Source organism: Canis lupus, chromosome 2 (assembly GCF_003254725.2).
Source record: "Canis lupus dingo isolate Sandy chromosome 2, ASM325472v2, whole genome shotgun sequence".
Lineage (NCBI taxonomy): Eukaryota > Metazoa > Chordata > Mammalia > Carnivora > Canidae > Canis > Canis lupus.
The window spans coordinates 21,276,723-21,304,557 of NC_064244.1; the positions used below are offsets into that span (position 1 = coordinate 21,276,723).

A 27,835-nucleotide genomic window follows, 5' to 3' on the forward strand; every position below is an offset into this window, starting at 1 on the left:
GGTGTCTAGCCAGTTCTGCTGGGTGTGTGGCTCAGGGTCCACCGCACTGCCCACTGTGGCTGTTCCTCCTGCCGTAAACGCCAAACCAGAAGCTCACACCTTTGCTCCGAGGAGTTGACATTGCTCATGATTTTGCAGAGAAAAGGAAAGCTGGCCCAAGGGAACTTCAGCTTCCTACTCCCTTCCTCGGTCGAACCCACCCATCTTTGTGGCCTCCTAAGCCCCTCAGTGTGCCCGTGCACATGCACTCATGCATGCACATGTCCGAGGCCAGCAGGTCCACCTGTGCCCCAGTTCCAGCCCGTTCCAAGAGCTGCCTGCCTGCAGTCTGCCATCTCTCTTTCTCCGTCTTACATAAGCTGCTGCTTCTCCACGGATGTCTCCCCTCCACGACCATGACTCTCCTACCCTGACTGAAGAAAATACCCTCTCTGACCCGCATCCTCCTTTAGCTGCTGCCCCCAAGCTTCCACCCCTGCCCACATCAAAGGTCTGGAAGGATAAGTCTGTCCTTGTCTCCCTTCTCCACATCCCACCGGCTCCTCAGCTTGTGGCTGTCCCATCACCACCGTGGTCACTGGTGGTCTCTGTAGGCCCCAGATTCCATGGGTGCTTCTCTGCCATCCTCTGCCTGAATCAATGGCATCTTCATCTCATTGACCCCCAAACTTACCCCTCGTCCCATGGCATCTCCTTATCTCGGTGATTGGCACCACCACACACCCAGCCAGAAACTAGGGAGTCAACCTTGACTCTTGCTCTCTCCCCACTGCCTGTTTGCCCTCCTTCATTCGCTAATTCCTGTTCCTTTTGTGTCTTAAATCGGTCTTATATGCACCACTGACTCCCCACAAAAACCCCCTTGGCTGTAATTAGGACCTTCCTAAACCTCTCCTGGTCATGCCTCCTTGCAGTCTCCTCTCGGTTACCACTGAGTATCTTTCCAGAAGTCTCATCTGATACCCTACTCAGAATTTTCCTGGCTTCCTGTCATCCTGCTGTGGTTATCCTTAGCATGTCCTGTATGACCTGACTTCTGTGTACCTGCCAGCCTCACCTCCTGCTGCTCCATCACCCCTCACACCCCGACCTTACATGCAGCCCAGGCATCAGTGCAGGAGCAAGATCACATCCATTTGCAGATCGCTGTTTAGGACTGTGAGGCCAGCGCCCCCAATAGAACAATGCCCCTCTGGTGGTAAGCTTAAGTAATACATCAAGAAAAATTATAAGAAAAATATCCCTGCACACGCAAGGACGTCTCTTTATTTCGGTAGGAGCATGTTTGTGCTCAGAATGGTTCCCTCCACGCCTGGGCTGTTCCTTCAGTTGTGCCTTCTTCAGCCACGTGTCCCTGCAACTCTGACCATCTACGCTGCTTGTAGGAGAAAAAATAGAGATTAGATTTGTCTCCTCAAATGGAGTTTCACCAACAATAAACTGAGGCGAGCACCAGGAAAATTAAAACAACAAAAGGAGAGGTGATCCCAGGAAGCTTTAATCTGGGAAGAGGGGATTTTACAGCCAAGTTTATGGCCTGACAATCGGTGCCTCTCCTGGTTGGCCGAAGACAAGCGGTTGCTCTATACGGTCACCATAGTAACACTGAAGGCAGGGATCCAAAATGAGGTGCCTGCTAACCAGAACTTGCTAGATCTCAACTGGGTGCCCCAGTTAAGATTTTAGAGCTGCTGAATTCTAAAGATCAGAGATGTTTGGCCCCAGAAACTCACAGCGGTACCAGATAGCCTTTTCATTACCATCGCTTCTTTTTGCTACTGAAAGTCAGCATTCCAAATGCGACACTTGTGTTCATTATAGAATGAAATCAGTGGTCCATTTAATTAACACTTGCTGTAAATATTCGGGGATTCCCAAGTGCCAAGGGGTGGATGTGAGAGGAAAGAGGAGGAGCGGGTGGTTGAGAAAAGGAAACCTGACTGGTGTCCTGTGGCTGGACACTTCAAGCTGCTGCAGCCGGAGGTGTCCACGGGTTAAAGGGGGTGAGACGGCCTTCAGGCTTCAGAGCCTCTTGATTATCTTTGTGCTCACACACGTATTTATTCCTTCTTCAGACCGTCTGATAAAATACCTCAGGTCCACATCATCTGGGCCAGGTTGGGTGTGACATTGCTTATGGTATTCAAGAAACAGATTTAGACTTAGCCAGATTTGCCATTGTCCTAGAACATAGGTTGGCCCTTTGACTCAAAAAAAAAAAAAAAAAAAAAAAGCCATCAGATCCAGTCCTGCTAAATGTGCTGAAGAACCCGTTTTAAAGTTTAAGTTTTATTCTTACTCAGGTATGGGTACTCCCAACAAACATAAGGGGATGGTGGCCATTGAAAAGACTAGTTTGCTATTCACAGTTCCCGAAAGGAGAAGAGAGGGCTTGCCACACCAGGCAAGGCCAGAAGGGACTCACCAGGGTTGGTCAGGAGGCAGAGGGAGGGGAGGGAATTGTGGGGAAGAGCTTTTGTTTTGTGGTTTCTACAGGAAGGAATGGGTGAGGCAGAGTAATCAGGTTTAGGATTGACTACTTTGAATAATTTCAGCAGGCTATGGGGCATAGAGGCTGTCCAGAGTTGTCTGGCCCTGGCTCTGGGGTGATTAGGGCAGGAGGGTAATGACCTGGAGTGTGAGAGCCCCACAAAGGAGCAGGAAGGGTGTGTGAGCTCTCTAGATCGGCCTGTCTGCACATGAAGGGCAAGCTCACACCTCTAAGGAACTGGTCAACCCTGGGAGGGGCCGTCCCTCCAGAGCCACCAAGGCCCCAGATGTCAAAGCACCAGAAACCCCTGGTTAATCTGGAGCCACACTTGGAATTGTCTGTGCAGACCCTGTGAATCAACAAGAAAGCATTCAGTTCCTTAGGTTTACCCAGAGACCCGGAATTTCTTTGTGAACCAGGTCTTTGAGGAAGCACTGCTCCCCACCCCTCAATAACCCGTGCACTGGGAATTAAGGAAAAGCAACATCGCCACCTGCTGATAAAAACGAGGAGCTCTCATGAAAATCAAAAAGAACACAACTGGTTAAAAAAAAAAAAAATCCTGACTTTATACCCAAACCATCAATGTTTCCCACTTTCCCAGAAGTTTCTTCTCCCTGGGGCTCCCGCACTTTGCGCTCTGGGCCTCAGTGTGTGGATCGAGATGTCGAAGGTCTGTTTTCCTCCAGGCATTTGACTCTCAAGTCTCCTGATGCTGATGGAAAGTTCTGGATGAGTTAAATATCCAGGGTTACAGAATGATAACATGACCATCCTGGAGCTCACACAGATTTTTTGTTATTGTTGTTTTTTTAAGATTTTATTTATTTATGAGAGACACACAGAAAGAGGCAGAGACACAGGCAGAGGGAGAAGCAGGCTCCCTGCAAGAGCCTAATGTGGGACTTGATCCCAGGACCTGGGGATCATGACCTGAGCCAAAGGCAGACACTCAGCCACTGAGGCACCCGGACATCTCTGCTCACATGGTTTTCCAGGCTGTTTCTCGGTGATAAAGGTTCATAGGAAGCTGCTTTCTAGTTTCTGTCAAGAGGAGGTGATTTATTTTCTTCTCTACCCTCCTGCCTCTGGTCCAGCTTGTAACTGGGGCGGGGGGGGGGGGGTGGGCAGGGGACACGAATGCTGTCGCAGAGGACAGAACTTGCCCTGTCCTTTCCAGTTTCCATTACTAGAGAGAAGGGGGAGTGCTGTTTCCTTTTTATACTATTGAGGAGAAATGCATGGCAGGGGTGGCAGGTGTCTTCACTCCTTCATCCTCAGGAATTGAAACAAATGCCATAAAGACACAAGGCATCGCTTTGAGAATGATGGAACAGCAGACCCAACAGATTTAGACTCTGAATGATTATTGCAGAATTAAGGTCACTCGCTTAGTCACACAGAAACCTCTGCTGTAGTTCTGGCTTTAAGATTCGTGATGATAAAAAAAAAAAAAAGATTCGTGGTGATCAGCTTGTTTGTGCAACCTGTCATGTTGACAGTGAGCAAGGGGCAGGGGGGCAGGACACACACACACATACACACACACACACACACATACTGGGCATTTCAGGGCATGGGGGACACAGTAGGGGTCACTTAGCTCCTCCCTCTCCTGCAGTGCCTTCCCTGCCCACCTCACTGGCCTATCCTGAGAGCTCCACTCAGCGGCAAGTGAGGACGAGTGAAGCTGAGAACCAGAGCCTTTTGCTCCCAGACCCTTAAACTATGCCCACGTGTGTGCCAGGCGCTGTGTTAGTCCTGGAGAGACAGAAAAAATGAATGGGATTTGGCCTCACCCTCCAGGGGGCATTAATCACCTAGGAAGAAGATGCCCCAGGGAACAGAAAAGTACGGGACACAGAGGAAGAGCCTAGAAAGAGGAGCTCTTCCCTGGGCCATCAGCAGAGATCAGGACACATGGTGTTTCTGGGTGAGGGCAAGGGAGCAAGAGTGGTTTGAGGTGTGGAGGATGGTGGTTTCTGGGACGAGGGCAAGAGCTTGAGCAAAGGTACGAAGCAAGACGACTCAATAATGAGGCTGCACCTGCAAGTTGGCCTCCCTCCCTCCTCGCTCGCTCACTCTCCCCCCTTCCTTTTTTTTTTTTTTTTAAGATTTTATTTATTTATTTATGAGAGACACAGAGAGAGAGGCAGAGACGCAGGCAGAGGGAGAAGCAGGCTCCATGCCAGGAGCCCGACGTGGGACTCGATCCTGGGTCTCCAGGATCAGGCCCTGGGCTGAAGGCGGAGCTAAACCGCTGGGTCACCCAGGCTGCCCCCCCCTTCCTTCCTCCCTCCCTTCCTTCCTTCTTCCTTCTGATTCTGCTATCCTGACTATCCCCAAAATTCCTTCACAACAAATGTGGATTTTTTTAAAATTAAGTCACATGTAACTTATTTTGCTTTAAGACCTAGGCTTTGCAAGACACCTGGGTGACTCAGTGGTCGAGCATCTGCCTGTGGCTCAGGTTGTGATCCTGGGGTTCTGGGATCGAGTCCCACATCAGGCTCCCCGTAGGGTGTCTGCTTCTCCCTCTGCCTCTCTGTGTCTCTCATGAATAAATAAGTAAAATATTAAAAAAAAAAAAAGACCTAGAGTTTGCTACTGCATTTCAAGTCTCCACTAGTAAAGAAGTGGAAGTTGTGCCACTTTGCAGATCCTTCGGCAACTACTGCAGACTCTTTATGGAGGCCTCCATGACCTGAAATACCTACTCTGAAAGCAGGACGTAGGTGCTCTTTTTTTTTTTTTTTTCCTTGCTGGGAGAATGTGAGTGGCAGAGGTCCACCAAGGATCCTTACTCATCCGCAAGCTTTGCAAGGGTGAAGGCCATACTGTAATTTCCAAACATTTTGTAGACTCTCATGTGGTGGTAATTGTATTAATATCTGTTGATTGAAAATATCTGCTAGTATCTGAAGTCACTCTGGATTCACTCACAAATTTAAATGAGTCTCTATGATATTAATCACGGCAGCGTCTGCACACACTGGAAAAATGACAAGATATTAATAGTCTGCAGACAAGAGGTTACAAACTGGTAGGCCGTGGGCTCATCCGTGCCTATGGGTATGTTTTGCTAGCCTGGTGCAATGTTGGCTTGTTGTTTTTGCTATTGTTATTGTTGTTCTTATCTGAATGAGTTTCCAGTGCTGGACAGCAGTAGACTTCTTAGGTGGAGAAACACTGACTGGGTCCCACAGTCTTTTGCAGTCTGGAAACCAGAAGCCCAGCGAGATGAAGCGATTTGCCCTAAATCATATAGAGCTGGGACCAGATCACTGGTCTAGTGACTTCCTCCCCAGGATTCTTTCCATCATATTGTAATGCTGTTCTAGAAGAACATAGCACTTGTCTTCCCATTGTACCTGCTGCCGCCCCCTCAAGGTATCCCCAGTTTCCAGGAGGCAGGTATCCAGTGGCCCCACAGGAGGTACCACACCCTCTCAGGGCCTGTTTCCTGGCAAGGCTCTGCATTCCACCACCCTCTCCCTGAACGCAGCTGGTCCCTAGACAAGCACAAGTGCCTAATCTAATTACATAATTTAATAAACTCCAAAGTCCATGTGTAAAGGTGCATTAAATGTAAACGTAAATAATTTCAGTATGTTTTATCATGAAAAAAAATCTATAAGCTCCATCTGGATAAAAATCCAATTCTCATTTGGCTTAATGTGCATTAATATCACAGCATTAAGAGCACTTGCCACAGCTCTCTGGATACACAGAAATCAAATCTCACCTCACCACCTTTGGGAAGATATGTCATAACCATTTCAAAGAGAATTAGGGCCCCCGTTCTTCAGTTGAGCAGAAGAAATTATCTTTAAGATATAAAATCTTCAATTCAGGTCATGGGTGCCTGGATTAAGTTGGTTAAGCGACCTGCCTTTGGCTCAGGTCCTGATCCTGGGATAGAGCCCAGCTTCAGGCTCCCTGCTCAGTGGGGAATCTGCTTCTCCCTCTCTCTGTCCTTCCCTCTGCTTATGCTCTTCTCTCTCTCTCTATCAAATAAATAAATAAAATCTTTTTTAAAAATCCAGCTAATTCAACAATGATTAGTACCAAAATAAAGTAAGATATGAAAAACAAGTAGTATTATAAAAAATTGGAAAGCAGGTCAGGAAAAAGAAAAGTAGATGGTCGAGTTTAACCCCCTCTTGGAAGCTGGTGGGAGTCCCAGCTCTTTGGCTCTGGTCAAGGTTGTCAGGCGTGGCAGTCCAAATGGCCTAGAAAAGGGCTTGAAAAACTGTTTTCTTTCAAAAAGGAACCATATAAAAAGCAGCTGATCACACATTTTTCTTTTTCATTTAGGATGAGGAGTTCTGGTCCTTATGTCAAATCCTGTAGCTCAGAAAACAGCTCATTTTTGGCAAGATCAGTTGCTGCTTTTGTGGCTCATTTGCAGTTTTTCTTTCAGGTTCTATATAGAAAGCATCTCATACCTAAAAGACAACGCTACCATCGAGCTCTTCTTTCTGAATGCTAAGTCCTGTATCTACAAGGTAAGAATTCTCTCTTCCCATTCAGTTTTCCACTGAGATCCGAAAGTATCATTTAAAGTCGAAAATCCCAAGTTGTTGCCCCAATGTGATTTTATTGATTAGTAGATGTAATTTATAAATGGATTGCTTTAAATAAATGAGAGAGCATCCTGAAAGTAATACTATCCACTTAACAATGGGACCCCTCCTGATCCCATCACTGACTTTTGGCTCCTTGGAGGTAGGCATTTACCTGACTATAGGGGTCCCCTTCTCCTGGCAACTGAAACAAAAAAGAAACCTGGACCAGGAGAGCAGATGCACTGGTCCATGCAGATAGGTCTCCTAAGGATGAGTTGACTCTTTATTCATTTATTTATTTGTTTATTTATTTATTTATAGAAGTCTGTTTGGTTTATTCCCAGGTAAATGTTAGAAATGCATTGTCAGATGTGGCAAAACAAAAACACATGCAAAAAAAACCCCACCTTAATTAGAATTGTATTGAATGTTGGAGAGAAATTTGGGAAGGGAGAATATATAACTTTAAAATATTAACTCTTCCCATTCATAAATATGAACTGTTTCTCCATTTATTAAATTGTTTTTATGTCCCTCAGTCAGGTTCTATAGTTTGTATAGTTCTTTTTAAAATTTATTTATTTTAATTTTTAATTTAAATTCAATTTCATTAACATAGAGTGTATTATTAGTTTCAGGGGTGGAATTTAGTGAAAACAGAGGGAGGCAAATCATAAGAGACTCTTAACCATAAGGAACAAATCGAGGGTTGCTGGAGGGGGAGGTGGGTTGGGGGATGAGGTAACTGGGTGATGGGCATTAAGGAGAGCACGTCATGGTATGAGCACTGGGTGTGGATGCAAAGGATGACTTCTTTTTTTTTTTGGATGAGTGGTCTTCTTATAATCAAAAGCATGCGTATCTGACCATGTTAGATATTGAGAGCGGTATCTCTCAAAGGGATGCTATTGGCATGTTAGGTGGGGCAAAATTCTTTAATTGTGCTAAAATACACTTAAAATGTATCATTATAATTACTGGTAAGTATACAGTTCAGTGATACTCAGTGCATTCATAGTGATTGTTCAACAACCATCACCTCCACCCATCCCCAGACCTCTTTTCATCTTGCAAAACTGAAACTCTGTACCCCACTAAACACTCACTCCCCATACTACCCACCCACCCGCCTACCCCTGGCCACCACCACCTTACTTTATGTCTCTATGAATTGGACTACTCTAGGGACTTCATCTAAGTGGATCCTATAGTGTTCATCCTTTTGCGACTGGCATAGTTCACTTAGCATTATGACCTCAGGGTTCATCCACATTATAGCAGGGGTCAGAATTCCCTTCCTTTTTAAGGCGGGATAATAATCCATTATGCATTTATTTATTTGTTTGTTTGTTTGTTTATTTATAGAAGTCTGTTTGGTTTATTCCCAGGTAAATGTTAGAAATGCATTGTCAGATGTGGCAAAACAAAAACACATGCAAAACAAACAAACAAAAAAACCCTACCTTAATTGGAATTGTATTGAATGATGGAGAGATGGTCTACATAGAGAGACCACATTTTGTAGATCCATTCATCTATCAATGAATACTTGAGTTTCTTTTACCTTTTGGCTATTATGAATAATGCTCCTATGAACATGGGTCTGTAAATATCTCTTCAAGTCCATGCTTTCAGTTTTCCCAGGTGTATACCCAAAAGCACAATTGCTGGATCATATGGTAATTGTATGCTTCATTTTTAGAAGAGCTGCTATTCTGTTTTCCACAGTGACTGCACCATATAATATGCCCAACAGTGCATAAAGGTTCCAATTTCTCAACATCTCTCTGACACTTGATATTTTGTAGGGTTTTCTTTTTATAACAGCCATCCTACTAAGTGTTAGGCAGTGTCTCACTGTGATTTTGATTTGCATTTCCCTAATGATTAGTGATGCCAAGCATCTTTTCATATGCTTATTGGCCATTTGTACATCTTCTTTAGAGAAATGTCTGTTCAGGGACAATTCTTAATTGAGTGGGGCAGTCCCTTGTACTACTTCTCATTTCCCCATATTCTAGTAGTGTTTCCTTTCTTTGACTAACCCAAAAATGCTCACACACATTTCCAGTACACACATACCCCTCCCCTGAGGAGAGCAGATGGCAAACACCACCAGGGCTGAGGTCATCTGCTGGGAAAATTTTTTTTTCAAAAAATTTATTTATTTACTCATGAGAGACACACACACACAGAAGCAGAGACACAAACAGAGGGAGAAGCAGGCTCCATGCAGGGAGCCCGACGTGGGACTCAGTCCCGGGACTCCAGGATCACGCCCTGAGCCAAAGGCAGGCACTAAACCACTGAGCCACCCAGGGATCCCCTGGGAAAATGTATTTGAAGTAGACACCCATGCTGCAACCCCTTGTGTGCCATGAATGCAGCCCTCAGGACACCACCTCACGTTGGCTAACTGCAGAAAAGGACAGCATATTCCCACTGTGGTGTGCTCGGTGCTGAGTGCTGGGTGCTGAGTGCTTTCTGTACGTTGTATGGCTCAGCCTTCCCAACACTTGAGGTGCATACTACTTTTTGTCCCTGGTTTCCCTGTGAAGGAAGATAAGGCACAGGGAAGTTAGATTCACCCAAGGTCACACATCTTCTGAATGGCAGCGCCTGTGGGAGCCAAAGCTGGCAACCTGACTCTAGGTCACGGAGCTCAACCACCAGCTGGCTCTGAGCCCCAGAGGGCAGGCTCTCCCTGGAGTGGAGAAGGCCCCCACAGCCACAGAGGACTTCAGAGCTGAGTGCCCCCGTGGTAAAAGTGCTCAGAGGCCAAGGAAGAAGTCTGAGGAGGTCCCACTGCCTATATTTTCATGTTTAACTAAACCCTCTTCAGTGGGGGGCATTGCAAGAAGCCCACCAAACGTCAAACCACACGCAAGAGTTGGATTGGGACATCAGCCATCAGTTTTTCTTCTGGAAAAGAGGTACTTCAGCACATTCTGTGCACAGAATAGTCCCTCCACACGCAGATGTCCGCAGTGATGGAGGGCCTCATAAGGATCAAGTTCAATTCTGTGAGAGGACCTCACTTGGTGACAGTTGCTGAGCTAGGACTTAAACTGGGCTCAAACCCAGACCACTCAGACTGCGGTATTTTGGGTTTTTGCTGAATGGAAAAAAAAGACCCTAAAGGCAGTTCCAGGAACTTGCAAATTCCTTCCTGTCTATAAGCGTGTTTTCTCATTACAGCGTGGAAATAATACAGCCTTACAGAGCTCGCAGATTGCAGGAGTCTCAGGGGTTTTAATGCGTGTGAAGGCACTTTGAGAAAGTTGAGAAATAAAACGGAAAGTTGTCCACCAGGTGGCACGCTGGGGCAACAAATGTCTGGAAACTCCAGCCGCAGGACTGGGAATCAGCTCAATCCACAAGTGAAAAAGCGACCCCAAATCGTGCTTGTACAGACACCTGGGTAAAAGGAGAGAAACAGTGTCTCACTCAGGGTTGTTCAGTCCAGTCCAGGCACAAGTGCTCAGCTGGAGCTTATGGCTGCAGTGCTTCTGAACACAGAAGAGTCTCGGAGTCACAGAAAATAAAAAAGAAGAAATCCCCAGAATCAAATATTATAGGTCTGGGTGGAGGTGGTGATGCGTGCAGAGCCAGCCGCGTTTAGGAGCAGGGCACCCACAGCATCAGCCTGCCTGCTGACCTGGCCGCCGTCCTTGATCCAGAACCGTCTCTTCTCGGGATCCCTACTAGAGCTGGCTTCCCTGAAGTTTACACAGGATACCAACCAGGGTCACAAGACCACCTGTCTCCCTCCTAGCATCCAAAATAATATTTTCATCTGCCTAAATTGGCACCTCAAGCTTCTTTAAAACTTTCACATATATTATCTTATTTGAGCCTAATGAGGAGGTTGAGCCAGAATCATTAGTTCACCGAGAAAAACACTGATGTCAGAGAGGTTAAGTGACTTCCTCAAGGACCCAGGACTGAAAGTGGTTGAACAGACCATGTGGCCCAGTTTGCACAGTTGTAAATATGCAGACGCGGTGGGAGGCCCAGTAGCAGAGTTGATTGGGAGTTTCAGGTTGGAGCTCCTGTCCTAGCTCTGCTGCTTGATAAATGCAGTGAATGTGGACACCTCCTGTGATGTCGCCAAGCTTCATTTTCCTCTTTGGTTAAACAAGGACATTAAAGGACCCAACCAGGGTGCCTGGGGGTGCACTGGGTTAAGCATCCAACTCTTGGTTTTGGCGCAGGTCACCATTTCAGGTTCGGGGGATGGAGCCCTGAGTCCACTTGAGATTCTCTCCCAGCTCGCTGGTGCACGCTCTCTCTCTCTCTCTCTAAAATGTACAAATAAATCTTTAAAAGACCCAACCTGCAACCTTCTTGGGAAGATGAAGCATGAGTGTGGTTGGTTAGCACCTGTGCTGGACGCTTTAGGAGCGCCTATAGTGCAAGCACTGCTCACTGGGATCCAGACCCGAGTCGTTCATCTTGGCTGAGAGTTTCCGTGTGCTGCCCCTGCCAGCACTTCGGGGGCCTGGAGAGCCCAGAGGCCCATGCCAGACACACCGCCTGGACCTGATGCTGATAGATGGGGACTTGGGTTTACCCAGTGCAGGATTCATATCAGCTCCCTCCCTGTTTCCCTGGGAGCCATCCATGCGGTATACCAGAATCTGAATTGTTCAGATAAATGAGCTGTTTGCTCATGCTTCCTCCAGGCACTGTTCTATTTACTTTTTAAAGCATTAATACTTTTTTTTTTTTTTTTGAGAGAGAGAGAGAGAGTGTATATAGGTGGGTGAGGGGAGGAGTTGGAGGGCAGAGAGAGGGAGAGAAAGAATCCCAAGCAGGCTCCACACTCAGCACAGAGCCCAACATGGGGCTTGATCTCACGACCCTGAGATCATCACCTGAGCTGAAAGAGTTGGTCACTTAACCTACTGAGCGCAGGCACCCCTAAATTAATTAACACTTTTATCAAAGTAATACATGATACAGTTTAAAGTCAGATGGTTCTAAGAGACTTATTATGAAAAACCCACCCCCAAGTCCCACCACCTTCAACAATTTTAGCAGGGTTTTTTTTTTTTTTTTTTCTGTTTTTTGCCTATTTCCAAATACGTTGGCACCAGGCATTATTCCTTGATACATCCATTTTAGATTTATTGAATTTCAGCTGAGTTGGGCAGAGATTAAGGTCTCCACACTTTCCCATTTCCTGAAATGGCAGTAAGCCCAATTCTGGTTAAAAGCCACAGCCACCAGCATTGCATTATTATGAAGAATCCAAGAAGCATCCTCTGGTTTTGCTTCCCTTTTTAGACAACCACTCGTTTTACCTAAAAGTAATGATCGCCTCGCTGTTACCTGTTTGTTTTCTATGTGCCCATCATTTTTTCCCCAAGAGCTTCTACACATTCCCAGATGCAAGCCCATATTCATTTCCATATGCATCGGGTAATTCACCCATTCCTCTCTTCAGCTTGGTCTTTGTGGTTTGTCCTGGGATCTCCCCATAGCCACCCTCCACCCTCTCACTCCAGCCTGGACCTGTGGACCAGGACCTTATCCACAGTCCTCAGCACGGGCCCCCTTTCCCCATCCTGGCCGTCCTTCCCCAGGCCTGGAGTAGGTCCTCTGTTTCCTGGGTCCCAAGTCTTCCTGTGTTTTACTTTATGCCATTGTTTCACTGGAGAACATCCTCCAATAAATCCAGGGAAAGGGCATATGGGAAGGACAGTGTTTGGGTCCTTGCCTATCTGAAAAAGTCATCCTTCTACCTCTATATCTGATCGATAGTTTGAATGATATGGAAATACAGAATGAAGACATCTCTCAAAATATCCAAGGTGTTGCTTCACAGTTTGCTCTGGAGTAGTTTGCAGCACTGTGTATTATATGTGGACCCTCTTCCCCTCTTCCACCACCACCAGTGGGATCTTTTAGGATTTCCTCTTTATTCCTCTTCCTCTGAAATTTGGGGGAGGTATGCCTTGACAAGGGTCTCTGTAAATCCATAAGACTGTGTATTTGATGGGCACCTTCAGTCTGGAGATTGGTATTCTAGTTCTGGGAGATTTTTCCGTGTTATTTCTTAAGTGGTGTCTCCTCTGTTTTCTCTGCGCTCTCCTTGTGGAACTCCTGTTAATTAGATGCTGGGTACAGCCTCTGGCTTTGATACCTTGTATCCTGTTTTCCATCTCTGTCTTTTTATTCTATTTTCTGGAAGATTTCATCAATATTATGTTTAATCTCTATTGGCTTTTGAACCTTTTTCTATCATGTTTTTAATTTCTGAGACGTCATATTATCTGATCTTTCTTTCCACATATCCATTGTCTTGTCTATTATCCTGTTATTGCCTTTAAATTTAACATTCTCTTATCGTTTTCAATATCAGTTATGCATGTTCTGTGTCCTTTCTGTTTCTTTCCAGTTCTCCCCCCACCCCCACCCCCGTGTATTTCCTATTTATTTTGGTCTTTGTCTTTCATAGAAGAGATTTCCCTCAATTGTCTGTTGATCTTGGTCTAACCACAAGTAAGAGTAAGGCACCCAAGTGGGGGTGGTCCCCTGGGGGTTGTCCCTGTGGAGCCATCCAGTGGCAAGCTGGTTCTTTCAGTAGGAAGCTTGGATGGCAGTGTTTAGGTGTCCTTCCTCGTGACTCCTCATTGTCTCCAGAGGAGAATCTTCCCACTTCCTGACTCGGTGCTCATCCTCTGCTTTCTGTCTGGTCCTCCACTTCCCATCTGGGCCTGTCCACTTCCAGGGTTAGGGAGGGAACCCCCCCCCAACCACTTGGGGTATAAACTCCCTTTCTAATCCTGGTGCTTTTGATGGGCCTCATTCCAGCTTCCTGTTCATCTTCTCCAGAGAACAAACCTCTGATCTTTTCAACAGCACAAAAGTGAGGAAAGATGTTTCATGTTGTTTTGGTCTGTTTGTCATCTTCCCCAGAAGCATCTTCCCCTAGGAGCACCACCTTCCTGCCCCGCCCCCCCACACTCTTTCTTCACAAGGAGGCAAAACCCATGATCCAATGGGTTTCTCTCTTACATCCCCTTGCTTTATACTTTTTCCCTGTTTTGCACAAAAGGAGCAGGAAAATACAGTCCAGGTTGCTGAGGATTAGAATACGGTTGTGAGAGAACAGGGTTCTGTCGTGAACTTTAAGTGAAACAGGAGGACGTACAGAATGGGGGGCCCTGACACCCCACATAGCCACATCCTCAACAGCATTTCTGAGGTGTTTTGACTCACTGAGGTTATCAGTAAGTGAAGGAAAGAAAATATATGACCAGGGGATGGATATAACTCAGAAATGTGTGTCTTGTTCTGTATAAAGCTCTCATGAGAAGTCCACCCTTGATGTTGTGTGTTCCCTGGAAAATCACACAAGAAAGCAGAGCTCTCCTGCCAAGCCTTCTCTCTTTGGATGTGGCTTCCCATGCCAACTGAAGAAGCCCATATGGGGGCACCTGGGTGGCTCAGTGGTTGAACATGCCTTTGGCTCAGGTTATAATCCCAGGGTTCTGGGATCAAGTCCAGCATCAGGCTCCCTGGAAGGAGCCTGCTTCTCCCTCTGCCTATGTCTCTGCCTCTCTCTGTGTCTCTCATGAATAAAATCTAAAAAGAAGAAGAAGAAGAAGAAGAAGAAGAAGAAGAAGAAGAAGAAGAAGAAGAAGAAGAAGCAGCAGCAGCAGCAGCAACCCATATGCCAGCCCTGCCAGAGGCAGTGGGCTTATCATACCCAATGGGAGCTGTTGGGTGGGTGTGGATTCTGATCCCAGCTCTTGCCCTGCCTTCAGGCTCTGGGACTGAATCCTATCTTCTCTACCCTGATAAAGGGAATTGCTGTGAAAAAAACTAGTGACTGCAGTGATTTTTGAAAGTTTTGCAAACCACAGGTGCTAGGGCATAAAATGTGAATATCTTTTTAATTTTTTTTAAAGATTTTATTTATTTATTCATGAGAGACACAGAGAGAGAGAGAGCGAGGCAGAGACACAGGCAGAGGGAGAAGCAGGCTCCATGCAGGGAGCCCGACGTGGAACTCGATCCCGGATCTCCAGGATCACACCTGGGCTGCAGGTGGCGCTAAACTGCTAAGGCACCAGGGCTGCCCAGGAAATTGTTTTTAATTGCTTGCTTTCCAATCCCAGGGACCAAAGGTTTGCATATTTCCTATGAAATTACCAAGCCTGGTGCCTACATGTACCCAGTGAGAGCAGATCATGTCAGAAAAGAAAAAGCTTAAAATTCCTGCTTTATGTGGGCTGGGGGGTCTTGCCTCACCTTCCTTTCTGAGATGTCCACATTGATCTGGGAGCTTCAGATATTATTGAAATGTAAATAAGCATCCTTGGGCCACATTTGCTGTGTAGGGCTAAACACCATCAGTTCTTACTGAAATTGAAGTCCATGGTCTTTGTCCAAGAGCTTCAAAGAGCTTTGTTAATGAGCAGATCATATCGTCTGTCTGAAGATGAGAGAAACAAAGCCTGCAACCAGGCCCCACAGGACAAAGGAACCAAAATAAATATTAATCTCAGACTTACAGAATCCTAGTCTTTATCTCTTAGTTTGATTATTACAGGGCTAGCATGTGTGCTCATATGACAGGGGGTGGAACAAAACACGGACAGAGAGGGACTTTCGTTTTCAGTTCTAGAAAGAAATTCACTTGGGCTCATCATCTTAGTGGTGCCCCGGACCTCTAAAAGAGAGACTCCCCAGGGTCATGATACAGGCTGTAAACAAGAGGCAGCAGGAGGAATTGCTGTGCCACAGAGGGAGCATGATGGCCCAGCAGGAGTGGCACGTACCCCAGTGGATCATCAGCCAAATGTGAAGTAACTAGACTGATGAAAAACTGGCCAAGGCCAAAGGAAGACGGTTGTGCCAGACTATGTTGGTCCTGTCCCACCCCGTGGCCCCTCTTTGCCTCGGGGCCTCTTCATGTAGCCATTCGGAGTTGTGCAATGAGCCGGGGCTCCTACACAGGCAGAGTGAGGCCAGTTGTGGGCATCAGGACCACTGGGGTGATACAGACTTGTAGACACACACATGCACACAATGCTGCCCTCCTTTTTAAAAAAAATGTCTTACTGACGATTCCTATAAATGCTCAACAGTGCTGAAGAACAGACAACACTGGGGAGGTCAGATTATAAACACCCATGAGCCCAAATAAATGCTACAGACAGGACGCTTGTAGTATGTCCTGGGGTTTCCAGATCACCCCTCTGTGTCCTCACCAACGGTAAAATAATTGGAAAAGAAATCATTATCCCCCTTCTCCTGATGAAGAAAATGAAACTTGAGAAGATCCAGGGATTTATTCAGTGCCCCGGAGCTGTTGGGGGATGGGAACGAGAACCTGGAACACTCCAGCGAGAGTAGAAATGATCTTAGGGAGGAGGGCAAGAAACCATGGTCTTTAGACATTTTGTGATAAGAAGAGAGGTGGCGGCGGTTGGCGAGGGCTGATTGAGGAAACCTTTAGGCCGGCCCTGCAGATTGTTCTGGACGGACTTGGTATAGATCATGCTCCCCGAAACTTTATCAACCTACCATGTGGTTGTTAATCACGTTTTCTCTTATAATTATCTTATTAATCTTCCGTGGAAAGCTGGAATTTCTGTCATTCCCGACCTCGGTGGAATGTTTTTCATTAAGATCCTGGGTTGTGGGGGATCCCTGGGTGGCTCAGTGGTTTAATGCCTGCCTTTGGCCCAGGGTGTGATCCTGGAGTCCCAGGATCAAGTCCCACATCGGGCTGTCTGCATGGAGCCTGCTTCTCTCTCTGCCTGTGTCTCTGCCTCTCTCAGTGTCTCTCATGAATAAATAAATAAATAAAATCTTAAAAAAAAAAAAAAAAAGATCCTGGGTTGTGTGAGGACCACCACCGAGTCCCTCGAGCGAGGGGATCCTGAAGAGGTCCTCCAGTTCTCGGTTCCTTTGGAGCATGTCCATGACACCTGCCGCCTCGGGTCCTCGTGGGGCCATTTGGAACTCTTGGAGACCCACAGACGGAAATCTTTCCAAGAACATTATTAACGGTTACACTGCTGATAAATGACCTCAGGCCTCTTCCTTCAGCTAGTTAATCACCTGGGATAAAACCGTGCTGAGGGGGAGGAAGTGGGGCCATCCTCCCCACCCCGGCTCTGAGCACCCGGCGCACACCTGCAGGCAGTCACGTTTTTGTCCTTCCCTGGCACTTTTCAAAAGATCAGAGAAAGCCGAACACGCTGTTCAGTAGTAAGTAAAACAGATGCCCCAGAGTACACACCAAACGGCCATAATAACCGTAAGGCCTCACATTCCCTTCTACCAGCACCTTCCTCGTACCAGGGCATCTGCATGCCCAGGAGACCGCCCTGGATTCCCAAGCAGGATTGATTGGAGCTCAGAAAACACCCCAAAGGCTCGACTCTCAAGTGGCTCTGAGAGCATCAGGGCCACCGAGGCATGTCATACCCCAGCCTCCGGGTCATGCCAGCTGGGCAGCTCCAACCGCTCTTCCCTGACAGGTCCTCTCCCGCTCCCCCGTCCCCTGTTGGCCTCAGCTAGGGAAAACCCAGGAAAGTGCTCGATCTTTGCATGCCCCCTTTGTGGTCTCACTCAGCTCATTTTCTCTGCTTGAGCAGAGACACGTGAACGATACCGCCTCTGGATTGCCGGAGCAGTCACATAAGGTTAAGGGAGAGTAGGCTTTTTTTTTAAGGTTTTATTTTATTTTTTTTTAAGATTTTATTTATTTATTCATAAACACAGAGAGAGAGAGAGGCAGAGACACAGGCAGAGGGAGAAGCAGGCTCCATGCAGGGGGCCCGATGTGGGACTCAATCCCAGGTCTCCAGGATCACACCCCAGACTGCAGGCGGCGCCAAACCGCTGCGCCACCAGGGCTGCCCCGAGAGTAGGCTTTTTGATGTTAGATGGTGGCATGTGTCTGACAGGAGGGTCCCTGGAAACATCTATCCCCCACCCTCCTAACTCGGGGAACTCAGCTTGTAGGTTCAAGGCACAAGAGGAAACGTGTGGTGTGGGCAGAAAGTCTCAACCACTGTTCCCTCGCAGTGGATTTTCTTTTTTTAAGATTTTATTTATTTGTTCATGAGAGACACAGAGAGAGAGGCAGAGACACAGGCAGAGGGAGAAGCAGGCTCCGTGCAGGGAGCCCGACGTGGGACTCGATCCTGGGACTCTGGGATCATGCCCTGGGCTGAAGGCAGGTGCTAAACCACTGAGCCACCCAGGGATCCCTCTTGCAGTGGATTTTAAAGATTAAATCCCCGGGAGGGCTAAGTGTGAAAGCAGGAGCAAGCGGGAGCGCATTAGGAACAGAAGACGTTGGGGAACGGGGCAGACACTGAAAAAGGTAGGAACGCATCTTCTTCACAGTTAGGACCGTGTCTTCCCACGTTCGTGCATTGGTTCTTCCACACACCATTTATTGATTTGTTTTTTTAAAGATTTATTTATTTATTTATGATAGACATAGAGAGAGAGAGGCAGAGACCCAGGCAGAGGGAGAAGCAGGCTCCATGCAGGGAGCCCAATGTGGGACTCGATCCCAGGACTGCAGGATCGCGCCCTGGGACAAAGGCAGGCGCCAAACCGCTGAGCCACCCAGGGATCCCTCCACACACCATTTAGATGTGTGTGCTGCGTCCTCTGTGGACCGACAACACGGTGATCCTTGAACTCAATCAGTACTGAGCAGAGGTGGTAAGGGGTGATAATGCAGCATCTTCCATCACATTGTGCAAGCACGTGCGCTGTCTCAGCCACTTCAGTCTTTAAGCCTTTTCCCTCTTTCCTGCCACGTTTTGACACCACCTTGTTTTTTAATATCTGGGAGACAGTCAAGGTCAGAGAAGGTGAAAACTCACCCCAGTTCAAGGGCGAGGGCGCCCAATCACTCCGAGGACGAGTGCCGTGAGGGAGAACTGGGGTAAATCAGGTCAGGCATTTAATTGTGCATTTTCAGTAGCTTTACTCTGAATAATGGCACATTGCAGTTGACATTCACCACCAGATTCATTTCTGACAGTCTCTCCTGGAACTTTATAAAGTAAAATGAAATTGTAAAAGGCCTTCCTCTGCCTTTCCTACCCTGCTTCCCCCCAAGAGGTACATTTTCATTTAGCGAATGGGTCAAATAATGAACTAAAAGCTATGTTTGCACTTAAAAGGGTTGTTCCCAATGGCTGGTTTTGAGTTGGTCGCGACATCAGCCTCTGCATGGATGTTAAAGATTAGCCCACCATCTAAAGATTAGCCCACCATCAACCATTAGCCTCAACACAGGCGTAAATGTTTGACAGGAGAACACACATCCCAGGACGGGGGGAGCGCTCAGGAAGGTGTTGGTGGGAATAGAAAGGAACCTCATGGTCCATTGTGGGAACCCTGGACAGTGTTTCTGTTAAATCATTTGTACACTGTTAAATGATTTACATTCTGATGGGATCTGGTAATCCCAAAAGGCCAATTCCACGCATTCCTCTGTATCCCAACCCTGACAGTCTATATCAATTTCAGCGGCCATAAAGCTCTCTCAGCTGGTTACACATAAAGAATTATTGTGCCCGATTCTTCCATATGCTCTCCCTGGTTCCCTTAGCCCACACTCCTGAGGTGGTTCAGTAGCAAATATTATTATCCACCTTTGAAATTACTGGGCCTGAAAGGGCCCAAATGATATCCCTCTTTCAAAAGATACAGGCTTGCTAGAGTGTGTTGTTTTGAATTCCAGGGTCCCGTTGAGGACCACAAAAAAAAAAAAAAAAATTTAATTAGAAAATCCGTGAATCAGAGTTCGGTTTATAATTCAAGTGAAAAGTAACTCTGGTTTTAGCTAACTTCAGTGATAGTTATGGCTCTGAGAACAGGTTGGCTGAAACCAAATCCTTATTTTTTTTAATCGAAAAATAATTGACATATAACATTATATCAGTTTCAGGTATATAACATAGTGACCCAATAGTTGTGTATCTTGTGAAATGATCCCCACCATAGGTCTCATTAGTATCCATCACCCCACATATATATTTTTTGTCTTGGGATGAGAACTTCGGAGATCTAGCTCTCTTAGCAGCCTTCAGATAGACAGTATAATAACAACTATAGTCACTGTGCTGTACATTACATCCTCAGGACTTGTTTTATAAACTGACGTTTTTACATTTGACCCCCTTCACCCATTTCCCCCACCCCCTGCCTCTGGCAACCATCAGTCTGTTCTCTGTATCTATGTATTTGAATTTTCTTCCTTTCAGACTCCACGTGCAAGTGATATCATGTAATACTTTCTCTGTCTTGTTTCATTTAGCATGATGCCTTCCAGATCTATTCATGTTTTTCCAATGGCAAGATCTTGTTCTTTTTTATGACTGGATAATATTCCATTGTGTGGAATATTATATATATATATATATATATATATATATATATATATATATATACACAGACACCATATTTTCCTTCTCCATTCATCAATTGATGGACACTTAGGTTGTTCCCATGTTTACAAAAATTTGGCCATCATAAATACTGCTGCAGTGAACATGGGGGTAAAGATATCTTTTCAAGCTGGTACTTTCATTTCCTTTGGGCAAATACGCAGAAGTAGAATTGCTGGTCATAGGCTAGTTCTATTTTTAATTTTTTGAGGAACCTCTGTTCTGTTTTCCATAGAGGCTGCCCCAATTTACACCGCCCCCCCCAACATGCACAAGGGTTCCCTTTTCTCCACATGCTCTCCAACACTTGCAATTTCTTGTCTTTTTGATAATAGCCATTCTAACAAGTGTCAAGTGATAGCCCCAAGTCCTTACTGACTTAGGGGAGTAGATGCACTCAGGGAGGTCACTTGCCGGACAAGAGGTGAGGCAATTGTTTCCAGCCTCCTCACTGCCACTAAGGCCTTGTGGTTTGGGGAGAGTCCCTTGACATTTTTGGATTTCTGATCTCAATAAAAGCAGAGGGCTGGGCTAGCCGGTGTTGAAGCCTGGCTTAGCTCTAATGTTCTGTGGTCCCATCACTCACTATAGCATCTAGTGATATGAAGGAGAGAGAAAGAAAGAATAAAACAGACATTTCTACTTAAGTTTCACAACACAAGTATAACATTAGTTAATTTGTTTATTATTTTTCTGGGCTGATGGACTCCAGAGTTCCCTCTGTTTTTAAGATCTGAACAATATATGACAATACAACGTCATGCACTTAAAATATGTGAAGAAGGTGGTTGTTGTGTTAAGTGTTTTGTACCATATATCAAACATGCACACACACAAAGGGACACGAGAACATTCATGGAAAGCATTTTTAAACTTAGGCTCTGTGGCAGTGCTAGTCTGTAGAACTTTCTGCAATGACGGAAGTGCCCTGTATTTGCTCTGACCCTATGGTAGCTAATAGCTACATCAAACTGTCAAGCGCTTGAAAGCCATGAGACCATTGCAGTGAGAAACTGTATTTTTGGGGTAGCCCTGGTGGCCCAGCGGTTTAGTGCTGCCTTCAGCCCAGGGCGTGATCCTGCAGACCCGGGATCAAGTCCCACATCAGGCTCTCCGATGTGGAGCCTACTTCCACCTCTGCTTGTGTCTCTGCCTCTCTCTCTCTCTCTCTCTCTCTTTCTCATGAATAAATAAATACAATCTTTTTTACAAACTATTTTTTATTAAATTTAATATTAATTTAAAGGGTCACAATCCCATTATGACTTTTTTTTCCCAATAAAGCCTTACTCCTGGTTCTAAAGTAGTTTATGAAGAAAACATAATTGGTTACCAAGTAACCTGACTCCATTGATGAATCAGATTAATAAATTTGTAAAAAGCCCAAGACTGGTCTGCCACCTACTGTCACAAGATTTAAAGATGAGGCCTTTGAGATGAGGTGACTGAGAAGGCCCAGGACCGCTGGGGTCCCTTCTGGCTAAAAGCCAAGAACAGGATGTCAGGGAGCACTTGGGGCCGAGTAATCCAGACCACAGATATCCTGTGAGCATTTGAGATTCTGAGGGTCACCTCAGAAAAGGAAGACCGGGCCTTTATTTAGGAGTTGTCATAAAGAAGTCATTGTTAAGTACCAAACTTACCTTCCTTGTGGGTTTTTCCTTTCAGGAGCTGATTGATGTGGACAGCGAAGTGGTGTTTGAATTAGCCTCCTATATTTTACAGGTAGGTTGTTCTGCCCTCATCTGTGGATCCCAGAGCCAGACACAGAAGAGACAGCAGTAAGTCTTACCATGCACAGCCAGCTGCCCTATGCACTACCTGTTGGTCATCTTATTTATAGAGCTAACAGGAAGGAGTACATCATGGCTGTAAATAGGAGCTTCTGATATTTCCAAATTATATGACAGTGTCTCTCTGCAAAGGAAAATTATGTATATATCGTTTGAGTTGGAAAACTAAGATAAAAAAAAAAGAAAAAGAAAACTGATATTCAGTGGCCCTATTTCCTTCCATTTTGGTGCCCCCCTCACTCTGGAGAAAGCCAAGTCCATAGAAGAATTAATTGCAAGAGAATCATTTCACACCCCATGGAAAGATAATGAGAAGACCTTTAGCTTATGTGTGAAAGACTTATTAATGAAAATTAGCAACAGTGACCATACTAGTAACACTGACAAGATGAACTGAAAGAAGGTCATTCATTTATTTCTTCAACAAAGATTTATTGAACAACTACTATATTCAAGGCATCATGCTAGAGTCATTAAAGCTCTTCATGGTCCCTCTGTAGTATAACCGGGAAAGAGCCCACAGTATAAGACAAAACAAATAATGCAACACAGAGGCAGACCCACTTTCAGATTCAGAATCTTTAAACTAGAAAAAGGCAAACCCGGGTCTAGAGGGAGAAACTTGTGTTTTGTTATTATGAATCACTTTTTTTGTATACGACTTTCCAAAGTTTAATTTAAAATTTAGTGTCTCATATTCAGGGGCAAATGCCTGGTCCTTTCCTCATTGTCTTCCTGTAGCAGGTAGGACAACAGTAGTAGTAAGCTGAGCTGACTCAGTAGAGGAGTTGTTGTGACCGTAGGTAGAATGTACTGGAAAGTCTGGCACACTGGACTGGAGCCTTTCACTGATGTTGGCTTTTTTCTTCTACAGGAAGCAAAGGGAGATTTTTCTAGGTGAGTTTCCAAAAGGTTTTGGGGTCATTGTGGTTTTTCTGTTTTTGTTTTTTGTTAATTTTTGCTCAATGTGCTCTATCACATCTCTGTTAAAAGAAATTATTCTTCATATCCTTTATAGGAGGGCAGTGCTTTAATTATATTAATGATGAGATCCAGCTCTCAACTTGTCAATTGAAACAGATAATGTCAGGCAGAGGAAACCTAGTAATAGCAAGTAGGATATTGTGTACTAAATGGGAAGCCTACAGGTCGCTAAAAAGCTGAGAGTAGTACCCAGTGTCACACTTGGCAGCTGTATGGAGGTTTGTTAGATTGTCCAGGTGTGTCCATGGAGCCAGAACTCACCACTCTGGTGTGAATAGGGCTTCGGATAACCCTGGGGTGTGCATATCTTTTTCGTTGTCTCTGTTTCAGCCCCCTGCCCCTCCAGAGGACAAAATGCTATCCCATTTTAGCTTTTCTTCATCAAACTATTACAGTCCCCCACTTCTACGTTTCTTCCTTCTCTAGATACTACGTTGGATAGAATGTAAATGCTTAACCACTGGGGACACTGCGTGCTGCCTATTAAGCCTGTGGAACTGCCAGCTTCAATCTTGTCATTCATTTCCTGAGGCATCACCCACTAGCCAGTGTGGTTGGATTGCCTCTCATTTTCTCACGATCATTCCTCGAGCCCTTACCAAGTAGGGAGGCTCAAAGACAGATATTACTCCTGGCATTCTGTTTTATTGCAAGAAACATGTGGGATAACCTGTGTTGTAGAATCAAGGTCTAAATGTACAAGAAAACAGTGTCAGGGCATCGCATTCTGGCTCCTCAATAGGGAATTGGCAAAATTGGTATTAAAAGGAAACACGGGAAAATAAATAAATAAATAAAATACAAGGAAACACGGGGACACCTGCATGGCTCAGTAGATTAAGCATTTGCCTTGGGCTCAGGTCATGATCTCAGTGATGAAGTTTTGGAATATTAGGTGAGGTCCAGAGCCAAATATCAAGAAAGAATTCTTGAGACATCTTTGGTGCAAAATGGTGGTTTTATTAAAACAGGGGGACATTACCTGTGGGCAGGAAGAGCTGCTGCCGGAAGGGGGCGGTTTGTGAGGAATGGCTGATTATTTATACTTTCAAGTTGGGAGGGGTTGGGGATTGTATACTCTCTAAGGAATTTTGGAAGCAAGGTTTCCAGGACCTTGAGGGCACTAGCTATTGTTGGGTAAAGGTCACTTATTACCATCTAATAAAACCTGCGTCAAGAGACCCTTCAGATGTGCATCAGTAGGCTATACACTAGGGGGATGATTGCCAACATGTATCTTGGGGGGTTTAGAGAGAAAGGAAATTTCTAAAGGAATTTTTATATGTTAAAGTAGACTTACAGGATCCTGGGTGTTGGGCTAAGATCCCCTTTTGCCCTTAGCAAAGTGTTAACATCGAGGCAGTTGAGTCCATAGAGGAAGGTCGCTTTGCCTGTTTCAAGGACTTTGTCAACGTACTGTTTTCCCTCTAACAAGGTATTAACATTAAGAAAGTTGGGAACTTCCTGAGGAGTGTCATACATATCCCTCCCTGGGGGGCAGGGGGTGTCCTTTGTGGGATATCAGCTTCTACTTTGTCCTTAGTTAACTCTCTGTTCCCCACCATCAGGGTCCTGGGGTAGAGCTCCATCCTCTGTTGTCCCCAAGTCCTTGGGGCTTCCCACTCAGCAGGAAGTCTGCTTCTCCCTCTGACCCTCTTCCCCCTCATGCTCACTCCCGCTCTCTCCCGTTCTCTCTCTCTCTCAAATAAATCTCTAAAAAAGAAAGAAAGAGACACAAATCCTGCCTTTACTCTTTGAAGGAACTTGTGTGTTTTCTCTTGCTTTTGGTGGATTTGATCTGTAATGTAAATATCTTGGGTTTTGCAAGCCGTACAGTCATTACTCAGCTCTCTCTTTGTAAATGCAAAAGCAGCCACAGTAGGTAAATAAATGAAGGCAGCAGTGTGCCAATAAAACTTTATTTATAGACTTAGAAATTTGAATTCTGTATACATTTTCCTGTATCACAAAATACTATTCTTTTGATATTTTTTCCCCCTCCTGAACCATTTACAAATGTAAAAGGCATTCTCAGCTCACAGGCCATATAAAAACAAGTAGAGGGCTAGAGCTAGCTGGTGACTTGCAGCATGCTTTCCCCTGATGCTAAAATTAGTCCCTTCAGCTCCGTTTGAATATTTGCATAAGGAGACCTCCAGGCCCCTTTTATTTAGACTTCCCAAGTTCTTGCTATAAAACAGAGGTAGTCTTTTTTTTTTTTTTTTTTTTTTTTTTTTTTTTTAACTAAGGCTGTCTTACAGCCTTAGCTGGAGACCTCAAGCATTGTAGGTGGTCAATGACCATCCACTGAATTTCTCTAATGAAACATTTTCAGGATGTAGAAACCATATTCATTTTGTTGGTTTTTTTATAATCATTACTTTTTTCTGCCCTTCATTTGGTATTTGAATCTGGGGGTTTTGATAAGCTCCGGTTCATATACTTACCAAATGTTTCTGGTCTCATGAAAAATAGTTGAACAATCACTATTTTTCTCTGAAGGTACTCTTCCCTCCTTTTCTTTCACCAGCCCTGAATTCTGTTGTAAATATATATTTTTTTATTTTTGAGAGCACCCTGACAGCATGGAATGTGAACTGGGACCAGCGTCGCCTGGCCCCACGGATCCTGGGAATGTATGGCCACAGGGATTGCCAAGGAGGAGGAAGTGCAGGCCTGGCCTCACTAATTCACAGCCCCCTCATGAGCTTGTGGAATGCCAGCTTGTGGGCTTCCAAGAAACAAAGGATCCTGGTTTAGCTTCATTTGTCAAAGTGCTGCCTCTTGGTTTGTTTGTCTCCAGCTGTCTGGGGAGAGAAATAGCTGTCAGGGGAGGGAGGGGTCAGGCACCTTATCCAGAAGGTCAGTGTATCTGCCAGCCTAGCACTCCCATCGTGAAGTTGGTGGTGATCTATTAGTGCAGCGCCCTGAAAAACACCCATCTGAAGCAGGCCCAAGGTTCGTGTGCAGCAGCAGCCTGGAGTCTGGGAATCAGAGAAGAGGTTCCAAGTCCCTTGTTTTTGCCTCTCCCCATCTATACCTAGGGAAATCCCCAGAACGGTGAAACTGAGTATATTTGGTTTGGTGGCTGATCATTAGACCTATTAGATGTCCCACTCTCATAATCTAGTATTTTAGGGTTATCTTTGCTCTATTAATAATTAATGCAGGACTGTACAACCTGTGTTGTATTTCACTAGAAGGCCTAGGGCAGCCCGGGTGCTCAGCAGTTTAGCGCCGCCTTCAGCCCAGGGCGTGATCCTGGAGACCCCACATTGAGTCCTACGTCGGGTTCCTAGCATGGAGCCTGTTTCTTTCTTTGCCCTCTCTCTCTCATAAATAAATAAATATTTTAAAAAATAATAATTAGAAGGCCTTGACTTGTATACATACCCTTTAAATATAATATGCTTTTCTGTATAGCATCAATAAAATGAGATGTCAGTGTAGAATACAGAAAACACTGCAGGAGACTTTTTTTTTTTTTTTTTTTTTTTTTTTTTAGTTATTCATGAGAATACACAGAGAGGAAAGAGAAAGAGGCACAGGCAGAGGCACAGGCAGAGGGAGAAGCAGGCTCCATGTAGGGAGCCCGACGTGGGTCTCGATCTGGGGTCTCCATGATCATGCCCTGGGCCCAAGGTGGAGCTAAACCACTGAGCCACCTGGGCTGCCCTGCAGGAGACTTTTATATATATTTTTTAAGATTTATTTATTTATTAGAGAGAAAGAGCATGAGCAAGGGGGTGGGGGGCAGAGGGAGAGAGAGAAGGAATCCCAAGCAGACTCCCCAATGAGCGTGGAGCCCCACACAAGAGCTCAATCCCAGAACCCTGAAATCCTGACCTGAGCCAAAATCAAGAGTTGAATGCCTAATCAAGAGTGGACTGAGCCACACAGGCACCCCTGCAGAAGCCTTTTAAATAAGGCATGGTCCAGGGCTTAAGTCTAGAATGTTCTAGAATCTAGAGGCTTAGAGAACCTTTTTAAATAATTGTCACACACAAAAGACGAAGTAACACTTTCATAGCTGAAAGGTCCTGAATCTAACTCTCTAAAAGGCTATTTTGCCTGGAGGTACTATTATTTTATATATTTACATGTCAGTGAATATATGTGAATTATATTTAAGGGGAACGAGGATTAAAAGTCTACAAATTATAGGAGCAGTTTCCTTGAACTACGAAAAGAAAAAGGTTATTTTTACAAAAGGGAGAAGTCAAAAGTGCTGATAGACTTGAGTAGAAGGAGAACTGTATGCAGACAACCCGGAATCAAAGCTATTCTTTCTCAGGGTCCTTACAGGCTGTTCTGTTTCTTATTTTGGACTCATTTTGCCCAGCAGACCCCTGAGGGCTTATTCTTACATAACTCCCTTTTCTTTCCAATGAATGGAAATGCTCACCTTCCTGTTTCCTTGGACTTGGCCATGAGATGTCGGGCTGAGTGTTGCTGAAAGAAAATGATCAGGGTCTAGATAGATACAAGGCATTGTCCATGGTAGGAAGAGACCATTGTCCATGGTCATAAATGTTCATATTCTAACATATTGTGGACAGA

General features: G+C 45.3%; 1 protein-coding gene across 17 annotated transcripts in view; it reads left to right on the plus strand.

Annotated features, from left to right (window-relative positions):
• The window catches only part of FRMD4A (FERM domain containing 4A), a 751,487-nt gene that overhangs the window by 616,446 nt on the left and 107,206 nt on the right, over positions 1-27,835 (plus strand). For all 17 annotated transcript variants that reach the window (XM_049100487.1, XM_035713659.2, XM_035713663.2 and 14 more), the window contains 3 exons: positions 6,915-6,999; positions 22,167-22,223; positions 23,166-23,188. In XM_049100487.1, coding sequence (XP_048956444.1) covers positions 6,915-6,999; positions 22,167-22,223; positions 23,166-23,188 — 165 coding nt within the window. The remainder of the gene's footprint in view (positions 1-6,914; positions 7,000-22,166; positions 22,224-23,165; positions 23,189-27,835) is intronic.